Genomic DNA, 25966 nt, shown 5'->3' with positions numbered 1-25966 from the left:
AATTCTTACCAAGAATTATCTTGATTATTTCTTATCATTGTTGCCTCCTCTGTTTCCCCTTCCCATCCCTTCCCATCTCCCCTCCCCCAACCCCCCCTTCTACCCGCCCCCCAGTATTTGCCTTTAAAGAGGTCACCACACTCGGGGGAAGCAGACAGGCTACAAGTGTAGGGCACAGATGATTGGCACCTGGAAGTCCTCAGTCTACCTGGGAGTCAGGCTGGATAGGAAGCAGCCTGAGACCCATGAAGGATTCTAGTTTCAGTGATCCAACCAGAGAAGCAGTCAGAGGCTGTGCCAGGCTCCAGGAAGGCAGTGGGTGGAGGCCTGGAGCTAAGGCCCTGACCCAGAATGTAGAAAGGGAGCCCCAAGGGCTGGGGGTGGGACTGGGAGTGTGGTAGCCGGGGAGTTGGCCAGGTGGAGAAGGAAGGGGACTCAGATGACCTCGTGGATCCCATCCCTAGTCTCTCTGGAATTCCTCAGTTGCTGACTTTCTTCCCAGGAACATGTTCCCAGCCAACCTGGTGGAAGCCACTTTCAAACAGGTGAGCTGGTCACCGGGAATGATGGGGAGGTGTGGGAGAGGCCGCTGGCTGCCCTGTCTGCTGGAGGCTGCAGGACACTGGGGCTGGAGATCCTTACAGCCTCACACAGCCGCACGGCTACACCTCTGTCCTGGATTCCACTCCTAATGAAGAAACCTTAGCACTAGGTGCCATCCCATCATCCCATGCCATCCCCACGTGCGGTGGAACCCAATCCAAGTCCTCGATGAGGAAACTGAGGCTGAGAAGGATTAGATAATCTACTCAATGTTAGAGCCCTGGGAAATGACCAGCCAGTAGATGAACTAGACCAGTCTGACTTCTAAACCTGTTTTCTCTCTTTCTAAAAAACAATCCTAACAGGGCAGAACTTTGAAAACAATCTAAAGGACCACCAGGGAGGATAGACAAGTAACAGTTTGGCCTCATGTTAGGCTATTACATCACCCCTGAATATTGTGCTTTTGGTGAGGGGGAGGCTGGCCTGATTTTTGAACTCAGGGCCCTATGCTTCCATAATCAGAAGTAGGTGCTCTACTATTTGAGCCACACCTCTAGCCCTTTTTGCTTTAGATTATTTTTCAGGTAGGGTCTCACACTTTCTGTGTAAGACTGCTTCATATCTCTTTTGTGTAGCTGAGATTATGGATTGACCCACTATGCTCAGCTTTGAAGCATTTTTGTAGTCTCCCACACAATATGCTCAACTTTGAGCTGCTGCTGTTGCTTCAGTTGATGTAACAGTAATGTTTACACAGGGCTCATGTGCCAGGAACTGCTGGGAGCATTTTATGTAGTTTCATTTGATCCAGACAGGCACTAACATAATCCCATTTTACAGATGAGAAAAACAGGATTGCTGAACCAGGTGCTGGTAGCTGATGCCTGTAATCCTAGCTACTCAGGAAACTGAGATCTAAGGATTGCTGTTTGGGCAGAAAAGTCTGTGAGACTCCCTTTTTTTTTTTTTTTGGCGGTCATGGGGCCTGAACTCTGGGCCTGGGCGCTGTCCCTCAGCTCTTCAGCTCAAGGCTAGTGCTCTGCTACTCCAGCCACGGCGCCACTTCCGGCTTTTCCTGCTTATGTGGTGCTGAGGAATCGAACCCAGAACCTCATGCATGGTAGAGCACTCTACCACTGAGCCACCTTCCCAACCCGAGTCTGTGAGACTCTTATCTCCAGTTAACTAGCAAAAAGCCAGAAGTACAAGTATGGCTCAAGTGGTAGAATATCAACTGTGAACGAAAAAGCTAAGCAAGAGCTTAAGGCCCTGAGTTCAAGCCCAGAACTGGCATGTTCTTACACACACACACACACACACACACACACACACACACACACACAGAGCAAACACAAAGACCTTAGGCCCCAGTCCTACCCCCTAAAGACTTACCTTATTGACACTTCGATGGTTGAGAGGACCCCCTTGTCTAGCTCCCAAGGACTTAAACACCAAGGGAGGGGGATAGGCTGGCTGGCTCCAGGTAAGTAGGTGCTGACTGGTCAGAAGGGGCTATATTGGGGTTAAGGACACCTGGTTGATGAGGAGATGGACCAATGGTTAGAGGGAAAACCAGGCAGGATGACAATTCAGGAAGGGAAAAGAAGTGTGCCTAAGGAGAAACATGGCTAGGAAGTATGTAGATGGGAGAAGAAATCTCCATTTTTGTCTGGATAGAATATTGATGATCCCGGCCCTACCCACTTCACATGGTGCTGTCAATCAATAAGGGAGAGGTTTTGTGGTTGCTATGAATACCAGCCCTGGACTCTGACTCCTTCCTGGGTGGGATATCACCCACCAGTACCGCACCAAGACCACCCCGGTTGTCAAGGCTCCCAAGCTGGCCACGGAGGAGGCCCCTCCCCGACGGATCCTTATCTATGGGGTCCAGGAAGAGAATGGCTCTCACGTGCACAACTTTGCCCTGGACTTGACCCCACCACCAGAGATTGTTTACAAGTCGGAGCCTGGCACCAGCGATGGCATGAATGTGCTGGGAATTGTCATCTTCTCTGCCACCATGGGTAAGTGCTCCCGGCCAACCCCCACCCCACCAGAATTCACCTGTAGCCTTCTTTTCCTATCTATTAGAGTGACTCGGCTCCTGTCTCTTATTGAGGGGCACTGGGCTGGAGCCAGGAGCTCCTGTCTCAGAATGGGGAATTCCTATGCTGGGGGCTGGTTTGTCTCAAAGAGTACTGCCCTCTCTCTTCTTTTGTGCCCCTGGACCTTTGATTAGGGTCCTTGATGACCTGCTATGCACTGTCACTGTTCATGAAGGCTCTCCCTCCAGCCCACCCACAGGGTTCCTCACTGGCCACTTCTTTCTTCTGTCTGTGCCATTGCTTGGGTGACCTCTCTGACCACACCTTTCCCTGTGCTACTCTTCTCTGGGTCTCTCAGGCTCCCAACCTCAAGTGACATACCGTAACGCCACAGGGCAAGGCTCTAGGGTCACTTGAGGACTGTATCTCTTTTTTTTGGTCAGTCATGGGGCTTGACCTCTGGGCTTGGGCGCTGTCCCTCAGCTCTTCAGCTCAAGGCTAGCGCTCTACCACTTGAGCCACAGCACCACTTCTGGTTTTCTGAGTGGTTTGTTGGAGGTAAGAGTCTCACAGACTTTCCTACCTGGACTGGCTTTGAACTGTGATCCTTAGATCTCAGCCTCCTGATTACAGGTGTGAACCACTGGTACCCACCTAAGGATTGTATCTTTAACAAAAAAAAAAAAATCTTGTTCTTGAAGACGGACCCATCTGTCTAGCTTCAGCCTCCACAAAACCTAATACCATAATTCTGCCTGCACCCCCACACACAAGGATTCCTACCCCTAGACTCAATTAGGTTCACAAACCACACATTCTCTGCCCAGATCACTGCCAGAGAAATGGGCCTTAGTTGCTGTTGGAGCAATTGTGGGGAGTCTGCATGGCAGCTGGGGCAGCTCTGTGCAGGCTGAGGCATGCTGGTCTTGTTTGCGGGAATAACTGGACGATATGGATTGGATCTCACCACCTTGGCCACAATGTCAGGCCTGTGGAGAGACCAGGGCTAGAGTGTGCAACAAACAGAGTTACAAGTCCCCCCTTAGCACCCCTGACAGCCAGCCCCCACTATTAAACCTCCCTCTCCCACCTTCAGAGCATCTGTTGGCTGAGCCAAAGAAACCTTTGAGACAGATGTGTGTACACATGAACCAGACAGTGTGGCTCACCAGTGTGAGCCACACCAGTTTGTGCCATACCTGCTGTGTCCACCTCTTTGTGCCCACAGCTGCCCATGTGAACAGGGCTGTGCACAGCTGCTATGAAGAGGGCTTTCCTTCCCTCCTCCTGCTGGCCTTGCTGTGGAAGAACCCCACTGCCATAATTGAGTTCCATGCACATTAACTCCAAGCCAGCCAGAGTCCCTGGACACCCCCAGGGGCATCCAAGTAGAGGATGAAGCAGGAATCATCTAGAAAGGGATAGAGCTGTCATTTGAGTCTACATCAACCAGGCTGCCACAGACAAAATGGGTCGAGTAGATCCAGCTTCACTTCCAACTCTGGCCTCTCTTGTCTGCCAGCAAGGTGTACCCTCTTCACCCCAGTGTTCCAGGCATTGCAAGATGCCGGGCAAAGACCCCAAGGCAGTGAAGAGCTTCAAGAATGTAAGAAAACTGAAGAAGACCAGGGCTAGGGCATGGCAAAAGGAAGAACAGGGGGAGTTAGAGCAGGGTTATGGGTGGGGCTGAAGCTGGGGGAGGGGAGGAGATGTTGGCTATGGTCCAAGGACACGGGTCACCCATTAATGGCTGGTCAGCAGAAGCATTTTTAGCTCAAAGGGAAGCCATCCACCGCATTGTGGCAGAGGCTGGAGGTGGCGGCTACAGAGAAGAAAGTGGGCATCATCTGCTGGACTGAGATGTGCTCTGTGTGTGTGTGTGTGTGTGTGTGTATGTGCGCGCGCGCGCATGCGTGCGCGTGTGCGCGCTCGCCCTGACCTGATTCATTTATGATGTGATGTTTGTCTCTATAGGCATTATGCTAGGCCGCATGGGTGACAGTGGTGCCCCCCTGGTCAGCTTCTGCCAGTGCCTCAATGAGTCTGTCATGAAGATCGTGGCGGTGGCTGTGTGGTAAGCCTTCTTCTCCAGGGAGGCTCCTTCTCTGTCCCCACCCTCCCTCCCTCAGTCCTGGGTGGAGCCGTGGGAGGCTCAGAGATCAGACCACCCAGAGATGTGGTACCAGGGCCAGGCAGGGACCCTTGCCTGTCTTGTGCTGAGCTCCAGGGGCTGCCCTGCCAACCCCAGGTACTTCCCCTTCGGCATTGTGTTCCTCATCGCTGGCAAGATCCTGGAGATGGATGACCCCAAGGCCGTTGGAAAGAAGCTGGGTTTCTATGCCATCACTGTGGTGTGTGGGCTGGTGGTCCACGGCCTCTTCATCCTGCCTCTGCTCTACTTCTTCATCACCAAGAAGAACCCCATTGTCTTCATCCGTGGTGTGCTCCAGGCGCTACTCATCGCACTGGCCACTTCCTCCAGGTAGCTCTGAGGTGGGCCGGGCAGGTGGAATTCTGTCTGTCTGTCCATCATTTGTTGCTGTGCCAACAAGACTTAGTTTAGGACTTGATGCTCAAAGCCCCACCAGCCTTGAGCCTTTTTCTGCCCACCATCCCTAAAGCTCACTTACTCCATAAAGGAGCGAGTTCCTCACCTCCAGGGCAGAGAGCTATAGACTGACAGACTGTTGTTGCTTTCCCTGGCCCCAGGGTGTGTCTGCTGGGTCAGGCCCTGCACTGTCAGAGGGAGTCCATCTGTCCGCTGTCACTGGATGTCCTGGCTAGATGCTGGGATTGAAGATGGATAATTGTTATGTCATGCACTGGCTGTGTGATGTTAGGCAGTCACTTAACCTCCCTGGGATTGTCCCAGCCTCCACAGCAACCCTGTGAGGTAGAGGCTCAAAGGATCTCATACTCATATTGGGATAATTTAAGCCTCTACTGTATAGGATTGTAATGGAAGCTGGGATGATCCAACCGAGATAAGAAAAGTGGGTGGGAGGTTGTCCTATGAACCTACAACTGGCTTTAGGAACCCCAAATCACAGTTGCGCACAGAGGACCTCAGGGAATCCGGGTGGCGCAAACCACGCTGCCAATCAGAAGGAAGGCAGGGGTCAGTTGCTGAGAGGAAAAGGTGTCATCACAGTAAGTAGCCAAGTTCCCAGTGAAAGGGTTGAAGTTGAAGGAGCCAGGCCCTGCTCTTCCTCCAGCCCTCACTTCTCTTCCTTGGTTCTCAGTCTCATTCTGTGAAGTGCCCACAGTCCTCACCCCTGAGCAGAGGCCCCTCCCAGGATTCTGCAAGGCCAGACACTGTTCTAGGCACTGGGGGGTAGAGGGCTTGACCCTGCAGTAGCTCCAATATCTGAATATTGTGTGGGAGAAAGAGACCAAGGCACCAGGTAAAGTGACATGCCAAGACCCTTGGTCCTAGAGGGGGACTCTAGGTCCAGACATTCTGGCATAAAGCTCCCATGACCCTCTGCTTCAAATACTCCTGGCCCATCAGCATGGCACTAACTCAGAAAGAGTCAAGTACACCTGGTGCACATAGCAGGTGCTTTGATGGTGGTGGTTTACTGGCAGCCTGCCCTGTGAGTATACCTGTCAGAGCACCTATCCTCCATGCTGTGGACTGGCTGCTTGGGTTGGGTGGCTTCTTGGCAGAGACCTTGCCCATCTTGGAGAAGCAAGGTGGGCAGACACCAGCTCCTCTGCCCATAGCTCAGCTACACTGCCCATCACCTTCAAGTGCCTGCTGGAGAACAACCACATTGACCGGCGTATTGCCCGCTTTGTGCTGCCCGTGGGCGCCACCATCAACATGGACGGCACTGCACTCTACGAGGCTGTGGCTGCCATCTTCATCGCCCAGGTCAACAACTACGAGCTGGACTTTGGGCAGATCATCACCATCAGGTAGAGGTCTCTGAGGCCCATGAGGTCAATCCACTCATGCTGCACTGGCCTCTGGGACTTTGGGACCCTGGGGATGATCAAGGAGGGGGCTTGAGCTGGACAGGTGGGCAGGGTGGGCACCATGAAGACTGGTAAGGGCAGGATGCGGTTGGGAAGGCTATTTCAGGCCAGCCCCAGCACACCAATCTGATCCTGCAACTCATGTCCAGAGCAAGGTAGGGGCAGACACCCATTCCAGACATCAGTTTCCTCAGCTTCCTTGGATTCTCCTGATGCCAGGGGACCCTAAGGCCATGGGAAGGTGAGCAAGGCTGTACTTCTCTGAGACTCCCAGATGTGGTGTTTCTAGAACCCCACCTCTACACAGCTGTCCCAGAGTTCCTAACATGTTGGTCTCTTCCTTGAAGTGCTGCAGGCCCTGGCAGGAGCCTTGCCACTTCCTTCTCCCCCTCATCCTCCTCCCCTTTCCTCCGGCAGCATCACGGCCACCGCAGCCAGCATTGGAGCTGCTGGCATCCCCCAGGCTGGGCTTGTCACCATGGTCATAGTGCTTACTTCTGTGGGATTGCCCACTGACGACATCAACCTCATCATCGCTGTGGACTGGGCTCTGTGAGTGTACTTGGTCCCCACCCCAGCCCCACCCCTTGGTGAGGGCAGCAGACAGCTGGGCAAGGGGGCTGTGCCCCCTCCCCAGAGCTGCTATGCAGAGTGGGGTATCTCACTCATCCACATTGGCCTGGCTGTGTGACTTGAGGACCTGCCATTCACAAATGAAAACAGGAGGCTCCTTGTTCAAAAATTGTGAAGAATCTCAAGATTGTGACCACAGAACATTCAACCAGACCTTGATGTCTGGGAGCAGGGCCCTGGGTAGCCAGTCCTGTATCAACCAAATCAATGGCACCAAAGAAGGGCGGACTGGGAGCTCTGTCCAGCCAGAGTCACTGCCTGTGCAGTGGGCAGTGGCCTCCCACCATTTGGGTTAAGAATGGCCCTCTAACCAGCTCCCGTTAAGGTACCCATGACTCACTGGCCATCTTGGCTCTCCAGGGACCGCTTCCGTACCATGATTAATGTGCTGGGTGATGCTCTGGCGGCGGGCATCATGGCCCACATCTGCAGAAAGGACTTCGCTCGGGACACAGGTGCAGAGGTAAGAGCAATGCCCTTCCAGAGGCCATCAGGGAGTGGAGCCAGGTAGGATGGACAGGGCACCTGATCGTCCACCTACACACTGGACAGCCTTTAGCCACGCCCCCTACATCTCTGGGCCCACCTGATATCTTTGTGGCAAGGATAACTAACATCTTTAACAGCAGGTGATTGAATATGTGTCAGGACTCACATTGCACTTCCTGGTGGCACATGTAACACTGGCCCACTAAGCAACTCCAATGTCTGTGGGATCACTCAGGTGTGCTTTAGGGCCCCCTTATAGCCACGTGTAGCAGACTGCACCCACCTCATGGGGAGGAAGCTCAGGCTCAAGTGGAGTGCTACCAACTCCCTCCCCAGACCCTGTGAGTCAGGTCTGTCCTCTACTAAGCCTTGACAGGACAGGTTAGCAACTGGGGCTCTCAGAAACTTACCACCTGCTAAGACCACCAGCATGTCTACAGGAAAATCCCTCTTGTGGCTCCTAGCCCTGAGTCTGCTCTGTTGTACCCACTCTCAATCCATTCTGATCCTATTATGGCCTTTCCCCCCCCTCACCTCCAGAAACTGCTGCCTTGTGAGACCAAACCTGTGAGCCTTCAGCAGCTTGTGGCCACCCAGCAGAATGGCTGTGTCAAGAGCGTGGCTGAGGCCTCTGAACTGACCCTTGGCCCTACCTGCCCCCACCATATCCCAGTCCAGGTGGAACAGGATGAGGAGCAAGCCAGTCTGGACCACTGCACCATCGAGATCAGTGAGCTGGAGACCAACGTCTGAGCACACGAGGCCCAGGCGAGGCCTCTGGGACCAGGGGTTAGAGGCAGGATTAGAGCTCATAACTCACCTGAGCAGCTAGCCAGGCTCACATGCACTCTTCTCACCTTGAGAAGCTGAAACTAACCACAGATAAGAAATGGGTCTCAGAGAAGGGAAGGCCACCTTCAGGAGCCCAGCCAGACAGCCATGTGGCCCAATCCCTAGCCGTGACCATTTTTACCACATAAGCCTGTTAGGGCACCAGGTGATTCTTGGAGCTAAAAAAAAAAGAAAGAAAACAAAGACACAAACAAACAAACAATCAAAAACACTTGTCCAAAGTCTCAAGCAAGCAATGTCAGGTTCAAGATGTGAACTCAAGTCTTTTGGAGCCCTGGCCACTACCTCCTAGTGGGCAGGACAGCATGCAGGACCTCTGATAGCCCCAAACAACCACTGCTTCTAATTTAGGAAGATATAACAATGGCCTAGTTTCTGCCCCAGCTGTGTCCAGACCCAGGCCAGTCCCATACCCCACCCCACAGCATGTGACCTCAGCCAAACAGCTCTTCCCAAAGGCAGGCCCATCTGGGGCCCTAGACCTGCTGCCTTCCACATGCCACCGTCAGCCTGTCCCTGTCCATCAGTTTTGTCCTGCAAAGCATGTCTAATGTGAAGACAGTTATCCTCACTGGGGATGGAAAGCCCCATGGGCACATCCAAAGCCAGCCTCATATGGGACAAGTGAGCAGGCCAGGCCCCAGAGAGCAAGGCTCAGCCTGAGTTGTTCTGGCCAACATGCTAACACACCAGGGGATATGACTCTCCAGAGATATGTGTGGCAAAGTGGAGTCTGAGCTCCTAATTCTTTCTGTGTTTGCAAATTCAGTGCTAAATAAAAGTCATTCGTTTTTCAAGACTTGTGGGTACAAGGGCCTGTACTCGGAGCAGCACCTCTTTACTGGGCTAATGAAGGCTATTGAGGTACAAATGTTCTTTCTTGGTGGCCAGAGGCAGAACAGGTCTGTCTGAGCTGTCACATGAAGAAGACAGCCCAAACCGGCCTGCCTAGGGACCTGTCTCAGCAGACCTTTCTGTGCCTGGGAATTTTCCAGGGGTCACAGTATAGACAGAGCTCCATCCCTGACCTAGGCCTGGCTCTGCAGGCAGGCAGGGTCCTGAGGTCAACCCCCATAAAAGGAAATTTCCTCATCCCTACGCCCTTTGGTGAATGCTTTGCCTTAGGGGACAAGACCAAGGACATTTCAGTGTCTTCCTAGTTCTTGTCCCAAGAGATCTCTGGGAGGCCTGTAGGGGACACAAAGGGGCCTCAACACATGGCCTAGAGTGGGTATGTATGGTGGGGTCAGGAAGAGTCATACATCATGAGATTCATGAGGACACCAAGGCCTGGGGAGACAACAGGCTTCTATAAGGTCCCTGAGGAAGAGGGGGCTCAGGAGGGTTCCTGTTCCTCTTATCTCCCCAGTTCCTGAACTGTATCCATCCTTCTTCCACTGTCAGAATCTAAGAAGTCCAGGAAAGGCCTAGGACACAGCCTCCCACTGCAGGTTGGGGGCTGGAAGACCACTTGTTGAGGCCTAGCCACCAGGAGAAGTCAAATATCGAGCTATCATTCGCTGCCACTTTCATGTGGACAAACACATTTGCCCCTTCCCTGAGTTCCCAAATGGAGCTGGGTGCCAGTGGTTCGTGCCTGTAATCCTAGCTACTCAGGAGGCTGAGATCTAAGGATCAAGGTTCAAAGCCAGCCTGGGCAAGAAAGTCTGTGAGACATCTCCAATTAACCACCAAAAAGCCAGAAGTAGAGCAGTGACTCAAGTGGTAGAGTGCTAGCCTTGAGCACAAAGGCTCAGGGACGGTGCCCAGGCCCTGAGTTCAAGCCCCAGGACACACACACACTCTCTCTCTCTCTCTCTCTCTCTCTCACATACACACACACACACACACACACACACACACACACACACACAAAAAGTCCCCAAATGAAGTCTGCCCTGTAAGGTAGGGGGTTGCTCTTTGGTGGATGGGTAAGCGTACACTTACACACCTCCACTGGTTGAGAGGTCACTACTTCTTGGATGTCTCAGTCCACAGCAGGGCAGCTCTGCCCATCACAGTTTTCCTCACTCAAAGCTAGTGCCACATCTGCAACTTCCTATCCTAGCCCACTCTGCCCCTGCAGAGACCTTGTTCCCAAGTCAGCTCTGTCCCAGCTCCCAGGAACTACCTCCTGTCCCTCTCCACCTCTACAGATAGACACCATCATAATATCTCCGGGGCACAGAGATGGCCCTCTTGGCAAACCCTAAGCAAAATCAGGGAGGTCCTCTACTTGGACACTCAGTATCTGGGAATGCAGAGCGAGCTCTCAAGCCTAATAAGTGTGGTGGGCCCAGCCCTACCTGATGATTCTTACCCAGCTGAGGGCCATACACCTCCCACACCTCCTCTTCTGCCACTAAGCCCCCATCTCCCGCACCTTCTGCTTCTCTTAGGGTCCCCAAGAGCTGCTGGTCTCACCAGCAGCTGAGGACCTGTATCCCACCTCAACCCCTCCCCAAGCAGATGCCAAATCAGCACTTTCTGGAAACACAGACAGACACAGCATGCTGCGAGGGCAAGGGTCATGCTTTTATATTAGTTTTCTGTAATAAGAAAAATCGACTTTAACATTTTTACAAAAAAAAATTCCTTATAAAACAAAATCGAAGGCACCAAAAATTTCCCTGCAGACCCAAAGAACAGAATGTCTCCTAGGAGCATCTGGGCCCCTCCTGCATGGCTCCTCCTGCCCGGCTCCTCCTGGCTGCAGGATCTTTACCTCACTCTTTCCCAAGGTCCCCAGGAGCACTAAAAAGCCTCCTGCTGTCCTAGTGGGCTTGTCCATCAGAAAGCACTTGTGGCCAGCCAGGACAGGTCATGGAGAGGCTCTCATCCATGGTGTCTTCTCCAGGGGACAGACGGACAGATGGACAGTGTGCAAGGCAAGGGGTGAGCTGTTCTGTCCAGTTCTGGCTGGGAGCAAGAGCTGTCAGTGACAAAGGCCATGGAGGACTGTTTGCACATGACTGTGGTTGTGTAACATCCGTGTGACAATGGGGTGGGGGGGAGGGGGAGGAGGGGGGCATCCGCCTGAGTGTGCCAGACCCTTCTGGAGCCTGCATGGCTCAGAGGGCAGGTGTGGCAGCAGTGGTGGCCTGGACTGGAGAGGACTGTTTGGAGGGTGGCTCGATCTGTGAAATGCAGGGTACCCCCATGGGTTCAATGCTGAGCATGGCAGAACTGGGGCTCGCAGGGCACAGGCCTGTGCTGCAGAAAGGAATCCAGTGGTCCATCATCCTGCAGAATACATAACAGAATCAGAGTGAGCACAGGGCACACCCACAAACACACAAAGCAATCATAAGCAACCTGGGGGAGGCCAACTAGAGGTAAGGGGGCCCCAATGGAGGTAGTCTGGGGAGCAGACAGGGAGGGACAGTTGCCCCTGAGAGCCTAGAGCCGGAGGGAAGTAACCATGGCGTCATGGATGGGAATCTTTTGCGTGTACTGGCCATTCCCTGAGGCCTCTTCCTGGGGCCCTGGTCACCTGACCTGACCAGTGCAATGTCCTCCAGAAAGGGAAGATTCTTCTCCACCCCAGAACTGACAGCTCCCTCCCTGCAAGGACCATGAAGGCCTCACTAATTGGCCTGTCACTTCTGCTATGTGAGGACAATGGCAAAGAAGGAGCTCCATTTCCACAGCATGGCAGGGAGAGATGGAGAGAGGGAGGGTACCAGCTGCTGCAGCAGTGTCTCTGGGGCCTGCCCCTCCATGCTCAGAACCCAGGCAGATGCTTCTCTCGGTTATCAACATGAACCTCTCCCCTGACTCTGTCCCCCATCACAGGGTGTCCCCATCCACCTGCCCACAACTGTGTAGGCTCCTCTCCGCCCCAGGCATCTTTGTCCTAATAGCAGTTAGCAGCCTGCTTCCATGGCTACATCCAGGCTCCATGACCTCAAGCATACTCAGTCCTATATAGTCAGGACCAGGACTACAGTCATTCTCTGGTTACTACAGTTGATTTCCTTGTTCTAAAATCTCAGCCATTGGTGGATCTATCTTCTCTATCCTCCCTGGTCTGCTAAGCACCTCCTACTACATGCAGAAAACAAGCTGATGTGGCGTCATATCCGGTCACCAAACCAGTGATCTGCTATGACTGCCCCAATGGGAGAAGCGCTGGCTTGCAGTCCTCACAGCTGCCTTCACCTGCTCTTCCTCTCATGGCACCCCCTCCTGCCCATAACACCACCCCCATCAGTGGTCACCCCAGCTCCAGCCCTCAAGGGGGCATCAAGTAAAGTCAGCCCTTCCTGAGCTTCCTGTGGTCTCCCCCCTTCTGCCCTGTCTCAACCCTCTCAGCCAGATTCCTCCCCTGCCTTTCCCATCACTCTGCCATGCCTATCTTGTCCCTACGATGACTCTGTGTGGATAAACCCAGCGGGTTCTCAGCAGTACCCAGCTCCCTCGGCCTTTCCCCAGTACTGACACAGCCAAGCCTCACTTCTGGAGAAGCCTGTGCATGGGTGAGTCAAGTACACATATGTGTGTTTTGTGTAAGGGCCTATGTACACATGGGTGTAGGGACACTCACACGCAGCCACACGTGTGTGTGCAAGTATGTACATGTTCTGTGCCTGTATGGTGTAGACTCTGTGTGCTCTGTGAATGTGTACATAAGTATACCCATGAGCGCTTGTGTGCTGGTATGTGTAGATCCAAATGTTGTACACATGTGTAGGTGCCTGTGTTGTGTATGTGCATGATCTGGCTATGACCGTGGCTCTGTGGCTCTCCCACCTCCTTTTGTGTCTGTTCTGATTCAGGTGTCCCCCTCACTCACTCTGAGGGCACGCACCCCATGCTTGCAGCTCCAGCGCCTGCTTCAAGGCTGACAGTACACTGCTTTCTCCAGCCCAGATCTCACTCCTGAGCTTGACCCTCTGGTGTGTGGCTCCCACCACACGCCACACGTGCCCCACACGTGTTCCACATGTGCTGGCCTCCTCAGCCTCACAGTTAAACCCTAGTCTCTCACCCAGGGCCTGGCATACCTCCCTTGTGAAATGAACAGACTGTTTTGCAAAATGATGGAAGGACAGAAGGCAGAGGGTACAGGATGGACAGAAAGATCCTCAGGCGGAGTCAGGGATAGGAACATGTGCTGAAGAGAGCCAGTGCTACCCTGCACAGATACCTACCTAGGTCGGATAGGTATCACCTCTTCACTATCTCTTTTCTTCTTCTTCTTCTTCCTCTTCTTCCTCTTTTTCCTCCTCTTCTTCTTCCTCATCGAAGCAACCAGGGTCCTTGGGAGCTCCAACAAATTCAAAGTTGCCTTCAATGTCTAAGACTTGCAGATGCTTCAGTCTCTGGAAGGCACTTTCCACCACGGAGCCCACGGCCAGCTTGTTAAACCTGCATAGCCACCGCACAGGCGTCAATGCCAGAAGCCCAACCACAGGGGCCTCATGCCTACCCACCTCAGAAGGTAAAGGGGAAGGCAGGGCCCTTGGGAAAAAAGTCTGGTAGGTGGTAGAAAAGTACATATGGTTAGAGCAGGGGATGGCTGGGGTATAGAGGACTGCTGGGGTGTCATCAATAAGGTGAGAGGCAATCTCCCTTTGCTCATACTCAGTCCCACTTGGGGAGCAGACCTGGGAGCCAACAATGCTGTTCTCTAGCACTAACACAAGGCCAGGCTGGCACCTCGGCAAGGCCATGGCTGAGCCGCCCAGGGACATAGTTAGCCTGTGGGAAGGCAAAGACTGTGGCTTAAGGGCAGTCTACTCTACCCTCTGCAGCTTAGCTTGAGCATGTCATACCACCCATGTCACCAAGCCTTGGGTCTTCTGTCCCCCCCTCCTCTGTTCTGTCTCCTGTTTTGGGGAGGGGGCGGGAAGAGAAGGCACGAAGAGCCACTCATCTCTGGGCAGAAGTTCTCATGGCTTCCAGGGGCTGTGTCCTTTGACTCATCCTAGTTCCAATCCCAATCCCCAGAAGTCAAAAAGGACCAAGATTCCTATATCCCTGGTTAAGGCCTAAGCCCAGCCCAGCTAGCTTGCACTCAGCAACCACTGTTACTCTCTGGGTCCAACTTTTCCCAACTGTGATATGGGAAGATGCTCTCCAGGGTGCTGGACTCTCGCCACATGAACCTGACCAGGGCTGTCCCCTGTCCCCATCCTGCAGGAAGCAGAGGCGAATGGGGCCCAACATGATGTAACTAGGTGGCCCCGAGGGGCACATGCAATGCCCTGGGGGCTGGCCTACCTGAGGAAGATCCCCTTGAGGCTGGGTGTGGAGTGGAAGGCATTGGCAGGCACACTGCTAATCTTGTTGTTCTGCAGGTACAGGTACTCAAGAGACTCAGGAAGCCCCTCAGGGATCTCTGTGAGCTGATTCCCAGCAATGTCCAGCAGCTGTAGAGGGGACAGGGAGTCAGGAACCCCTACCTATACATCGCACTTAACAGATTTGCAAAACTCCCCCTAGCCCCTCAGCCTAAATCTAAATCTAATGACAACTCCATAGAGGAGAAGAGTCTATACTCCACATGCAATGGAAGCGCAGAGAGCAAAGGAGGATAATCTTAGGAGAGGACACAAAGGTGTAATGCCTATGTGCCTTTGATCACATAAAATAATATTTATTGAAATGAATGCCAGGAAATGGAAACAAAAGGTTTCTTCTTCATTATTGTTTCTGTTTTCTTTTCATCTTGTTTATCTGTCTGGGGTGGGGGCGGGGAGTAAGGAGGACACAGAAACAGGGGGACAAAGGGTGAACAAAAGCAGCAGTGACGGGCTGGGAAGGTGGCTCAGTGGTAGAGCGCTTGCCTTGCATGCGTGAGGCCCTGGGTTCGAGTCCCCAGCACCACATAAGCAAAAAGAAAAAAAAAGCCGGAAGTGGCGCTGTGGCTCAAGTGGTAGAGCGCTAGCCTTGAGCTGAAGAGCTGAGGGACAGTGCCCAGGCCCAGAGTTCAGGCCCCACAACCGGACCCAAAAAAAAAAACAACAAAACAGTAGTGATACTAGACATTATGTTGAAAATGAACTATACAACTTGTGGGTGGAAATAGGAGGGGAAAACTGAGGAAGAGTAAGGAAAGGAGTGACATTATTCAAAAAGAAATGTACTCTTAGGCTGGGAATATGGCTTAGTGATAGAGTGCTTGCTTAGCATGCATGAAGCCCTGAGTTCCATTCCTCAGCACCACATAAGAAAAATTAGAAGTGGCACTGTGGCTCAAGTGGTAGACTGTTATTGTTGAGCAAAAGAAGCTCAAGGACAGTGCGCAGCCCTGAGTTCAAGTCTCAGGACTAGCAAATAATAATAATAATAATAATAAACAACTAATGATTCTTTCTCAGAATGGCCCGCATCCTAAATTCAGCCATTGACAAATGCTGGAGGGGATGCGGAGAAAGAGGAATCCTACTGCTGGTGGGAATGTACACTAATACAACCACTTTGGAAAGCAGTCTGGACATACCTCAGAAAACTAAATATAGAAATATAGACCTCCCTTACAACCCAGCCATATCACTCCTAGGCATCTACCCTGAGCAACAGGAACCAGGATACAAGGATACATGCACCTCCATGTTCATTGCAGCACTGTTCACAATAGCCAAGATATGGAAACAACCCAGATGCCCCACGACAGATGAATAGATCCCAAAACTGTGATACCTATATACAATGGAATATTAGAAAGGACAAACTAATGGCATTCACAGGGAAATGGGTAGAACTAGAAAAAATCATTTTGAGTGAAGTAAGCCAAGAGCAAAGAGACAAACGGCACATGGTCTCCCTGATATGTGGATGTTAAATACAAAATGTAAGGAGGTATGACAAAGTAAACAGGACTCGAGAAACAGGCCTCCACAATGTCATAGCATTACTAAATGACCCCATGCTGCTGACCAATATAGGGTATATATGCACACATCTGAGGGAAACTAGGAGAAAGACACAGAATCAGAGGGAAACGGGGAAACATACAACAGAGGGACCCATCAGCTGCACTGGACATTGATAAAAACAAAGCAACTCAAGGGCAGTGACGGGGGCAGGTAATAAGAGGGATAGAGGGAACTGCTAACACTAAGCAAAAGGAAAGAAATGTTCCTATCAGCTGATGTGGAAGAAATAGCTGTATTGTCAAAGCTCATAGAATTCACAAACCTTTTAGACCACAATAATGACAATTTGCCTCATGAAGGTTAGAATGTGTTTGTGCCTTTAACTAAGTATCACTGTCTCACAATACTATGAAATTTGTAAAATTTATGTAATCACTTAATCACAATAAAAAATTTAAAAAAACTAATGATTCTCTCATATCAACATAATAGTTAATTTAAAAAAATTAAAACAAACCAGGTGCCAGTTGTTCATGCCTGTAATCCTAGCTACTCAGGAGGCTGAGATCTGAGGATCACAATTCAAAGCCAGCTGGGACAGCAAAGTCTGTGAGACTCTTATGTCCTATTAATCACCAGAAAACTGGAAGTGGCACTGTGGCTCAAGTGGTAGAGCACTCACCTTGAGTTGAAGAGTTCAGGGACAGTGCCCAGGCCCAGAGTTCAAGCCCCATGACCAACAAAAATAAAAATAAAAACAAAAATAAATTTAAAATAAAGAGATGCTCAGAGAGCGTAAGTGAACTGTCCAAGGCGCCTGACTACAAAGCTTTGTTCTCACTAACGTAAGTAGGTCCCACCTATCCCCTTCTACCTCTTCACGTGCAGTCAAAGCCAAGATGTTGCTGGGAGCTGGTGGCTCACGCCTGTAATCCTAATACTCAGGAAGCTGAGACCTGAGGATCCAGGTTCAAAGTCAGCCAGGGCAGGAAAGACCACGAGACTCTTATCTCTAATAAACCACTCAGAAAACCAGAAGTGGCACTGCGGCTCAAGTGGTAGAGCACTGGCCTTGAGCTGAAGAGCTGAAGGATAACACCCAGACCCAGAGTTCAAGCCCCACAACTGACAAAAAAAAAAAGCCAAGATGTTTAGGAATCATAGTCCCTCCCTAGCAATCTTATCATTTTATCAGAATAAGTCCCTCCCTAGCAATCTTATCATTTTATCAGAATAAAGACCTGTGAACCTTTGAATCTTTCCCCATGGCCCTAGATGGGGGCAGGGACAGGCAGGCTTCTTGTTGATGGGTATCATGGGCCACATATGCAGGTGCTAGGAGTGCATGGAGATGGGGAATGGGCTTCTCCTACAGTGGCAGGCGCCCTGGCTGTGCCCTGGCTCTGTGCAGCTTCACTGCCTCTCACACTGTCAACGTATCTCACCAGATCCACACCCAGGGCAGCCAGGGGTGGGGACTCCACGGTCTCTAAGGCCCTTCTTTACTCTGAGAGGATGAGGTTCAGGGTCAGGAAAGTGAGAATCCTATATCCTGATAGCAGGTGGGCTGGCATGAGGATTTGAGGGGAACATAAACTTCCACAATTTAGGGAGTCGCTCTGTCCCCTCCCTCCACACAGCTTCCCCATGTGACCCACAGAACTTGGTGCCCTTCACATATCTCAGAACTTTCTCACGAGATGGCTGCAGAGAAGGACTCAAAACCTAACAAGGACAAGCTGGTAGAATTGCCTCTGATAAGGGAGGTAGGAAAAGAGGGAGGGAGGGAACAAAGGAGGGAGGGAGGTGAGGGAGGAGGGACCTGATGCAGCCATGGCCAGAGAAACATTTCTGGGCCAGCTGGGGCAGAGTAGATGCCTATAGAAAGATCCAGTAAGAAGAAGAATTCCACCTCTACACACCAGAGATCCCCATTGAACTTCTCCAAGCCCAGGGAGGTACTTGGCCTGCCCTTCACTGGCAGTGTGTACTTAGGTACACACTCCTGAAGGGGAGTGGCCCTCTAATTGTCTTAGTCCCTAGGAGGTCCCTAGATCTAAATTGTGTCTAGTACATGGTAGAGCTCATCTAAGATTGTGAAATGAATGAGTGAATGAATGAATGAACAAGTGAGTAAATGAATAAGTGGATAAATGAGGAGAGGTTACCAATGAGAAAAAGTGGGGAAGATCCTTCCAGCAGAGGAGCCAGTGTGCCAGGATCAAGCATGAGAAGGCAGGTGCTTTTCAAGACACCTTTGATTGAATAGGGAGTATCAAACTAGTGAATTCCTAGGAAGCTGGGGGTTCAAGCAAGAAGTAGGGTTCCCTGGCCTAGGGTATGGGCAGCCAGGGTAAAGAGAAGGGGACAGACTAGAGCCAGAGTAGCACATCTGGGTCAGGTGCAGGTGGGCTGCTGGAGACCAGCAGCAGTGACTAAGAGGTTGTAACGTCCTGAGTGAATGTCATCATGTTCCATTGGGGCATTAGAAAATACAGGAGCGGGGTTGGGGGGTTAGCTCAGCGGAAGAGCGCCAGCCTGGTGAGTGCAAGGCCCTGGGTTTGGTCCTCAGCTCTGGGGGAAAAAAAAGAAAAGAAAAGAAAATACAGGAGCAACTGGCACCAATGGCTCATGCCTGTAGTCCTAGCTAATCAAGGGACTGAAATCTGAGGATAGCAGTTCAAAGCCGTCCTGGAAAGAAAAATCCATAATCCTCATGTCCAATTAATCAGCAAAAAGCCAGAAGTGGGCTGGAAACATGGTGTGCTTGCCCTAGCATGCATGAAGCTCTGGGTTTGATTCCTCAGTACCAAAGAAACAGAAAAAGCTGGAAGTGGCACCTTAAGCAAAAGCTCAGAGACAGTGCCCAGGCCCTGAGTTCAAGCCCCAAGATTGGCAAAATAAAAAAAGCCAGAAGTAGCTCAAGTGGTAGATTGCCAGCCTTGAGCAGAAAAAGCCAAATTAGAGGGTGAGACCCTGCTTCAAGCTCCAGTACCGATGCATACAATACACACAAATACAAGAGAAAGACATATGACAGGTGTTGGGCCCTTTAAGAACAAGCTCCCAAGGAATCACCCAAAGGGTAGCATAGGCAGCTGGACCTGGCAGCTGGCTTTCAGCAAGGAGGTCAGGGCAAGGAGAAACCTAGCTGAGCTGCAGACCAGCAGCCTTTCCCACACCACCTGCTCTGCCCCAGGGCTGACACCCACTCCCTACATTCCACATAGGCACCCCAGTCCTGGCATTAGGTTTGAAGAGCTCACACCCCACAAGCAGTGCCCCCAAGGCTACCACATCCAGGAGGCACAGAAGACTGAAAGTCTCACTCCTTATTCTAGCCTCAGGGGCAGACCACAGATGGCCTGAGGCCTGGAAGGGTAAAGCTTATGAAGAAAAAAGGAAAACAAACAAAAACAATGGAGGTCTCCAAGAAGGTGGCATTTGAGCAGAACCCCAGAAATAGCAGAGCAAGCCCCCAGGATGTCTTATGGGAGGGGACAACAATGCAGAGGCCCAGGTACCCTGGCTGTGAAAGTGGTTTTGGGAAGACATCAGAGAGGCTTTGAAAGGCCAAGGTCAAGGGCCTGGCCCCCTCCAGGGCCCTCTGATCAGTTTTCTCCATAGCCCTTTCTCATTGAATGGGTTTACTAGTTACCAAGGCATCTCTATCAGCCTCTTCCATGTAGCCATACCCCTGGATGGCTCCAAGATGCCTGGGGAATCTTGGCCCCTGGGGCAGGGACCCCCCCCCACACACACACGCACGCACGCACGCATGCATGCACGCACACCTACTTGGCCCCTGGCAGAATGGTGAGGTCAGCATGGCTAATTCTCCCCTCTCCCCAGGGCCCAGCTTCTCCAGGCACCTACTTCTGTACTTGCAGGGGTTCTCCTGATCTATGGGTCCTATCTGCAGCCATGACTGCCCACCTACCTGATGGTGAATTAGCTTCACTTTGCTACCCCAAAGGAAGCTCCCTCATGGCTCAGTCCTCACCCAGCCTCATCAGATGAGCGGGCTCAGAGCAGACCTACTAGTAGTCGCCTCTCGATGCGTGGCCCAGCCCCTCTGTACCTGCAGATGCTGTAGGTCTGCCCAAGTTTCTGGTTTCAAGGCTTGGCTCCGCAGCCGGTTGCTGGTGAGGTAGAGCTCCCGCAGCTGGCTCATGCCTGCCAACGCCCCACGTGCCAGGGTGGCCACCTCATTGTTCTTGACCTTTAGCACATGCACATTACGGGGCAGGCAGGGCTGCAGCTTGTTGAGGCGATTACCAGACAAGTCGAGTGAGCGCAGCAGGCGCAGCTTGCGAAAAGCATCTCGGTGCATTTGCTGACTGGTGATGCGGTTGTAGCTGAGGTTGAGCTCCTCCAGGAAGTAGGTGGTGGCAAAGTCCTCACGGCCAATGCCGGTGATCTGGTTATGCAGGATCATGAGTGTGCGTACTCGGCGAGGCAGGCCACTGGGCACACGTTCCAGCAAGTTGTTGTACAGGTGCACTGTGTGCAGCTTCTTGAGACCCTGGAAAGCCTGCGGGTGGATGCCATCGGCCTGCAGCTGGTTGTTGTGCAGCAGGAGGTACTCAAGGTTGCGGATGGGGGTCAGCACATTAGCGTCCACACTCTGGATGGCATTCTTCTCCAGGTGCAGCAGGACTAAGTTGCGTGGAAGCCCAGTTGGGACCCGAGTCAAGTTGTTGCTGGACAGGTCCAGGTACTCCAGGCTGGACAGCTTCCTGGGGAGGGATGGAGAAGGGACAGAATAAGGATGCTCAGCCAGAATCCATGTCACATTTGTTCCCACCATTCTTCCCAAGTAGGGCACTGCCACTCCAGTGCTGCATCTCCCAACTGGGGACGTCTACTCAGAGTATCCCTTTAGGACAAAAGGCTGTAGTTGTATAGGAATGATCTAGGACAGTTTTGGACACATAAAAGTTGGTTTGAGTCTTGTACTAGCCTTTTGTGGCTTTCCTGGGCCCAGAAAAATGAAAATATAATTGCCTTCAACAGGAATGTTTGAGTTTGCACTTTGTGTCAAGGAGCCAGTCTCCTTCTATACTCCCTTGACTCCCTGGACTTCCTGCCATCTAGTCAGCCCTTGCCTAGCTACATACATTATTGTTCCTGGGGATGTAAATGTCAAAGAGCTGGTGCCTGTGGTGCACATCTATAATCCTAGCTACTTAGGAGGCTGAGACCTGAAGATCGTAGTTCAGCCCATGTGGGCAGGAAAGTCCATGAAACTCTTATCTCCAATTAACCACACACACACACACAAATGATGAAATATGGTGGGAATGTGGCTTAGTGATAGAGTGCTTGCCTAGCATGCATGAAGCCCTGGGTTTGATTCCTCAGGACCCCATAAGCAGAAAAAGCTGGAAGTGGCACTGTGGCTTAAGTGGTAGAGTGCTAGCCTTGAGAAAAAGCAGCTCAGGGGCAGTGCCCAGGCCCTGAGTTCAAGCCCTAGGACTAGCCCAAAAAAAGCTGAAAGAGTTGTGGTTCAAGTGCTAATACATTAGCCTTGAACACAAAAGCTTAGGGACAATGCCAAGGCCGTGAGTTCAAGCCCTAGGATTGGCACACATATAAAAAAAAAAGTCAACAGGGGAATAAGACTCAAAGATCCTTCTCCAGGAGAAGTGGGTAAAGAATACATAACAGGGCCTGGCTGGGAGTAGGCCACAGGAGGAGCTTGCCAGACACCACAGTGATACTGAGGATGTGTTATGATGCAGACCCACCAGAAGGTCTCATTGTCCAGGCCCTGGTCAGTCAGGTAGTTATTCTGCAGGTACAGCTCACGTAGGTTGCTCAGTTCACTGAAGGCTCCAGATGGGATCTTCTCCAGTTTGTTGTTCTGAGGATGGAAAAGTGGAGAGGGGAGGGTGAGAAATAGGCAAAGGCCTCAGGATGAGCTGTGAAGAAGCCACTAAGAGGGGATTCAGACCTAGAGCACCTGGGTGTGTACTGATAGCCCCACACATGACCCACACTGAAGATTAGGTCATTGGCTTCCCCACAGGCCCTCCTGACTCAGTGCCTCTGCCCTCCCTACCTTGAGGTGCAGCTTATACAGGGCAGGAGGCAGGTGCTTGGGCACGTGGCGCAGGAAGTTGCTGGACAGGATGAGGACCTCCACGTTACTGGAGCCATTGAACATGTTCTCCGGGAGCCCGGCATCTGCCAGCTTGTTGTTGTGCAGGTACACAGACCTGGGGAGGGGAGTTAAGGTACAGTGATCACCCCCACTTGGACTCTCCCCAACTCCTGGTCAGGTTGGAACTGAGACCCCGGCACTCTCTTCCCATCTGAAGCTAAGAACGCAGAGCTAAATAACTGCAGATACTGTCTATACCACCAAGGAAATGGAGATCGGAAGAGTCAATGCCCCACTGGAAATGGGTGGCAGGAAATGGATTTCCTGACCCCCCCCACCCCAGTCCAGGCACCTCCATACCACACCCCGTGCTGGCAGGGATGGGGCCTCTCAGCAGCTCCAGGAATGTTCTGTCTACTGGAAGGTACTCCCTCCACCCAGGCTCCCCAGCTCCACACACAGAACTCTCTGTCCTTGACTCCTGAACTGAGCCGTCCTCATCCTTCAGTTCTCAACTGTCTGGATCCTGAGTATCTTTAACCCCTGGATGTTTCTCCGCCAAGCACTCCCGCCCCAGAGGCCTTGTTAACTGCATGGCAAGCCTCTCCTCAGAGGCTGTCTACACCTCCCATAGGAGGAACAGCTCCACCTTAACCTTTTCCCTTCTTCCATTCTGAGCCCAGGACCCTCCCTCTGACTTCTGACCTCAAATTAGGCTTCTGGCCAAAGGTGAGCCCATAGATCTTGGTGAGGGAGTTGGCAGCAAAGTCCACACTGATCAGGGTGTTTGGCAGGAATCTTGGTGCCAGTGTCAGCTGGAAAGGGAACAGTCAGGTAGAAAAAGGCTGAAGGCCAGCTCTGGGCCCTGCTGCCAGCTGCTCCTTCTTGTAGGCCCCTTCACTTGTCCCCTCCCTGCCACCAGGGCTATCTTCTCCTGTGGAAATCTAACCCACTCCAGGAGAAAGGAAAAAAAACAAAACCTCTCTGGCTTCCTCACATCTTGAACCTGGCATTCAAGGCCTCCTAGGCCTGTACCTACCCTCCTATTCCAGGCTTAGCCTAGGTGGATGGATAGGTGAGTTTTTTTTTCAGCTGATGCTCTACCACTTCAGCAATACCTCCAGCCTTGCTTTCTGTTGGCTAATTGGAGATGGAGTCTAGAGGACTTTTCTGCCCCGACTGACTTTGAACCTCCATCCTCTATACCTCAGCTTTCTGGGTAGCTAGGATTGAGCCACTGGTAGCCAACAGGGCATGACTTTAAAGGTCATTCAAATGTCCCTGCGGAGAAACCCATGAAGAGAATTGAGGAGGGAGAAACTCAGGATCCAAGAGGCTCCTGATCCAGGAGGCATCCCATTAGACACCTGGGGGAGGTGTTAGTGGCAGGTGGACCTTGGAGTCTCAAGCTGGAGGAATGAGACTAACTGAGACCGTCAGACATGGCCACCTGGGAGAAGATGGGGCATCTTGGGAGAGTTTAGAGCAAGAAGAGGCTGGGCTTGGGTCCTGGGGCACACCAAACATTTTGAGCTTGTGTGCCTTGTACTTCAGTCTTATTGTTGTTCTTGTTATTATTGAGACAAGATCTCCTTTTGTTGTCCAGGTTGGTGTTAAACTCCTGTATGCAAGTGATTCTCCAGTTTCAGTCTTCTGAGTGCTAAGACTATCAGAGAAAACCATTACACCTGGCTGCTGTCTCTTCTCCTGTAGTGTTCTGACTGCCCTTCATCACCTTGTTCAGATGCCATCTCCTCCAAGAAGCACTCCAGTGCTTCCTCAGTGGGTGGAGCGCTCCCTCCCCTGCAGTCCTGAAGCCTTGTCTTCTATCTTCATTATCTAACATGCTCTGATATCCTGACTCACATTCCTACTCCTGCATCTGAGCAGCACCCGGGCGCAGCGGCCCGCTGAGAGAAGGGTTCACAGAAGTCAGGGAATGACAGCAGCAGGAGGGCAGGGCAGCACCACCCCCTCCAAGCCCCTCACCTTGTTATTGGCCAGGTACAGGTAATTGAGGTTGTTCAGATGTTCAAATGCCTCTTCCGGGAGCCCTTCAAAGGACAGGTCAGAGCCCAGGATGAAGGCCACGTTACAGGAGAGCACGGGAGCCATCCCAACCCCATGCCTTCCCCACTTGCTGGGAAGAAGGAGACAAAGGGGAAGCTGGGATCCCTTTCTGAGAAATTCTTGTGGGCCTGCCCAGCCCTTCTTGTTCCTTACCCACGTGGTCCAAGCACAGAAGGAAGACATTAAGTATCACTGAGGGACTGAGTGACCCGGCCTGACCCTTTGAGCTGGAAGGAGTGATCCCCTGTGGGTGGCCACAGGGGTCAGGCCCCTCTTCATTCTTAGTACCACCCACAGGTGAGTGGGGGGCCCCTCTGGGCAGGGTAGGGGCTCTTCACCACCTGGATCTCCTTTGCCTCCTCTTATACATGTCATGTTGCTGGGAACTGGGCCTCTCTCCAGCCCTGAGGTCGGCCTCTGACACTCAGTCCTGGACTCCAAGACCCCCAGATGCTGGGGCGCACCCAAGTTTCTAGTGAGGGAACAGTTACATAAACTGTGGAGTGGCCCTCGTGGAATACCCTGCTGTGTGGTGTGAAATGACAGCCAGTGAAAGCTTTAGCAACAGGAGAAACGCTGCTGAGCGAATTCAAGTGAAACAAAGCAGGTTATCTTCTCTACAGTAGAATTAGCTATGAACTCGCAAACACTGTGAGGGTTCATGGAGTGGCTCACACGCAGAGTGCCTGCACGAGGCCCTGAGCTCAAAGCTAAGTACCAAAAGAAAAAGAAAAACTGGTGCTGGTGGCTCTTACCTATAATCCTAGCTACTCAGGAGGCTGAGATTTGAGGATCACAGTTCAAAGCCAATCCAGACAGAAAAGTCATGAGACTTTTATCTCCAATTAGCCAGCAAAAATAAATAAATAAATAAACAAGAAGTATGGCTCAAGTGGTAGAGTGCTAGCATTGAGCAAAAAGAAAACTAAGCAAGGGCTGGGAATGTGGCTTAGTGGCAGAGTGCTTGCCTAGCATGCATTCTCTAGCTCCACATAAACAGAAAAGGCTGGAAGTGGCGCTGTGGCTCAAATGATAGAGTGCTAGCCCTACCCTTGAGCTAAAGAAGCTCAGGGTAGCCAGGTGCCAGTGGCTCATACCTGTAATCCTAGCTACTCAGGAGGATGAGAGCTGAGGATCACAGTTTAAAGCCAGACTGGGCAGGAAAGTCTGTGAGACTCTTATCTCCAATTAACCACCAGAAGACCAGGAGTGGCACTGTGTTTCAAGTGATAGAATGCTGGCCTTGAGCTGAAGAGCTAAGGGACAGCACCCAGGCCCAGCGTTCAAGTCCCACAAACAACAACAACAATAGCTCAGAGGTAGTACCTAGGCCTTGAGTTCAAGCCCCAGGACAAAGGAAAGAAGAAGGAAGGAAGGAAGGAAGGAAGGAAGGAAGGAAGGAAGGAAGGAAGGAAGGA

The 25966-nt window shown here is 51.8% G+C and overlaps 2 protein-coding genes across 3 annotated transcripts in view; one reads left to right on the top strand and one right to left on the bottom strand.

The window, feature by feature from the left end:
• The window catches only part of Slc1a7 (solute carrier family 1 (glutamate transporter), member 7), a 40577-nt gene extending 32016 nt beyond the window's left edge, over positions 1 to 8561 (top strand). Inside the window, exons 4-12 of one of the 2 annotated variants that reach the window (XM_013022246.1) lie at positions 503 to 545; positions 2351 to 2573; positions 4569 to 4668; positions 4843 to 5076; positions 6122 to 6140; positions 6196 to 6515; positions 6993 to 7127; positions 7569 to 7671; positions 8238 to 8450. In XM_013022246.1, coding sequence (XP_012877700.1) covers positions 503 to 545; positions 2351 to 2573; positions 4569 to 4668; positions 4843 to 5076; positions 6122 to 6140; positions 6196 to 6515; positions 6993 to 7127; positions 7569 to 7671; positions 8238 to 8450 — 1390 coding nt within the window. Of the gene's footprint in view, positions 1 to 502; positions 546 to 2350; positions 2574 to 4568; positions 4669 to 4842; positions 5077 to 6121; positions 6141 to 6195; positions 6516 to 6992; positions 7128 to 7568; positions 7672 to 8237 lie in introns of both variants that reach the window. The other variant, XM_013022247.1, reaches the window with a different exon arrangement.
• A 2555-nt stretch (positions 8562 to 11116) lies between these two features.
• Positions 11117 to 25966, bottom strand: part of Podn (podocan) — a 17579-nt gene continuing 2729 nt past the window's right edge. Inside the window, exons 3-10 of the mRNA XM_013022259.1 lie at positions 24468 to 24532; positions 23184 to 23293; positions 22437 to 22593; positions 22123 to 22238; positions 20454 to 21111; positions 14775 to 14923; positions 13703 to 13919; positions 11117 to 11792 (exon numbers count right to left, since the gene is read on the bottom strand). Coding sequence (XP_012877713.1) covers positions 13730 to 13919; positions 14775 to 14923; positions 20454 to 21111; positions 22123 to 22238; positions 22437 to 22593; positions 23184 to 23293; positions 24468 to 24532 — 1445 coding nt within the window. The 3' untranslated portion in view covers positions 11117 to 11792; positions 13703 to 13729. The remainder of the gene's footprint in view (positions 11793 to 13702; positions 13920 to 14774; positions 14924 to 20453; positions 21112 to 22122; positions 22239 to 22436; positions 22594 to 23183; positions 23294 to 24467; positions 24533 to 25966) is intronic.

Source organism: Dipodomys ordii, unplaced genomic scaffold (genome assembly GCF_000151885.1).
Source record: "Dipodomys ordii isolate 6190 unplaced genomic scaffold, Dord_2.0 Scaffold61, whole genome shotgun sequence".
Lineage (NCBI taxonomy): Eukaryota > Metazoa > Chordata > Mammalia > Rodentia > Heteromyidae > Dipodomys > Dipodomys ordii.
The sequence above is the reverse complement of the archived record's forward strand: the minus strand, read 5'-3'. Positions and strand labels throughout refer to the sequence as shown.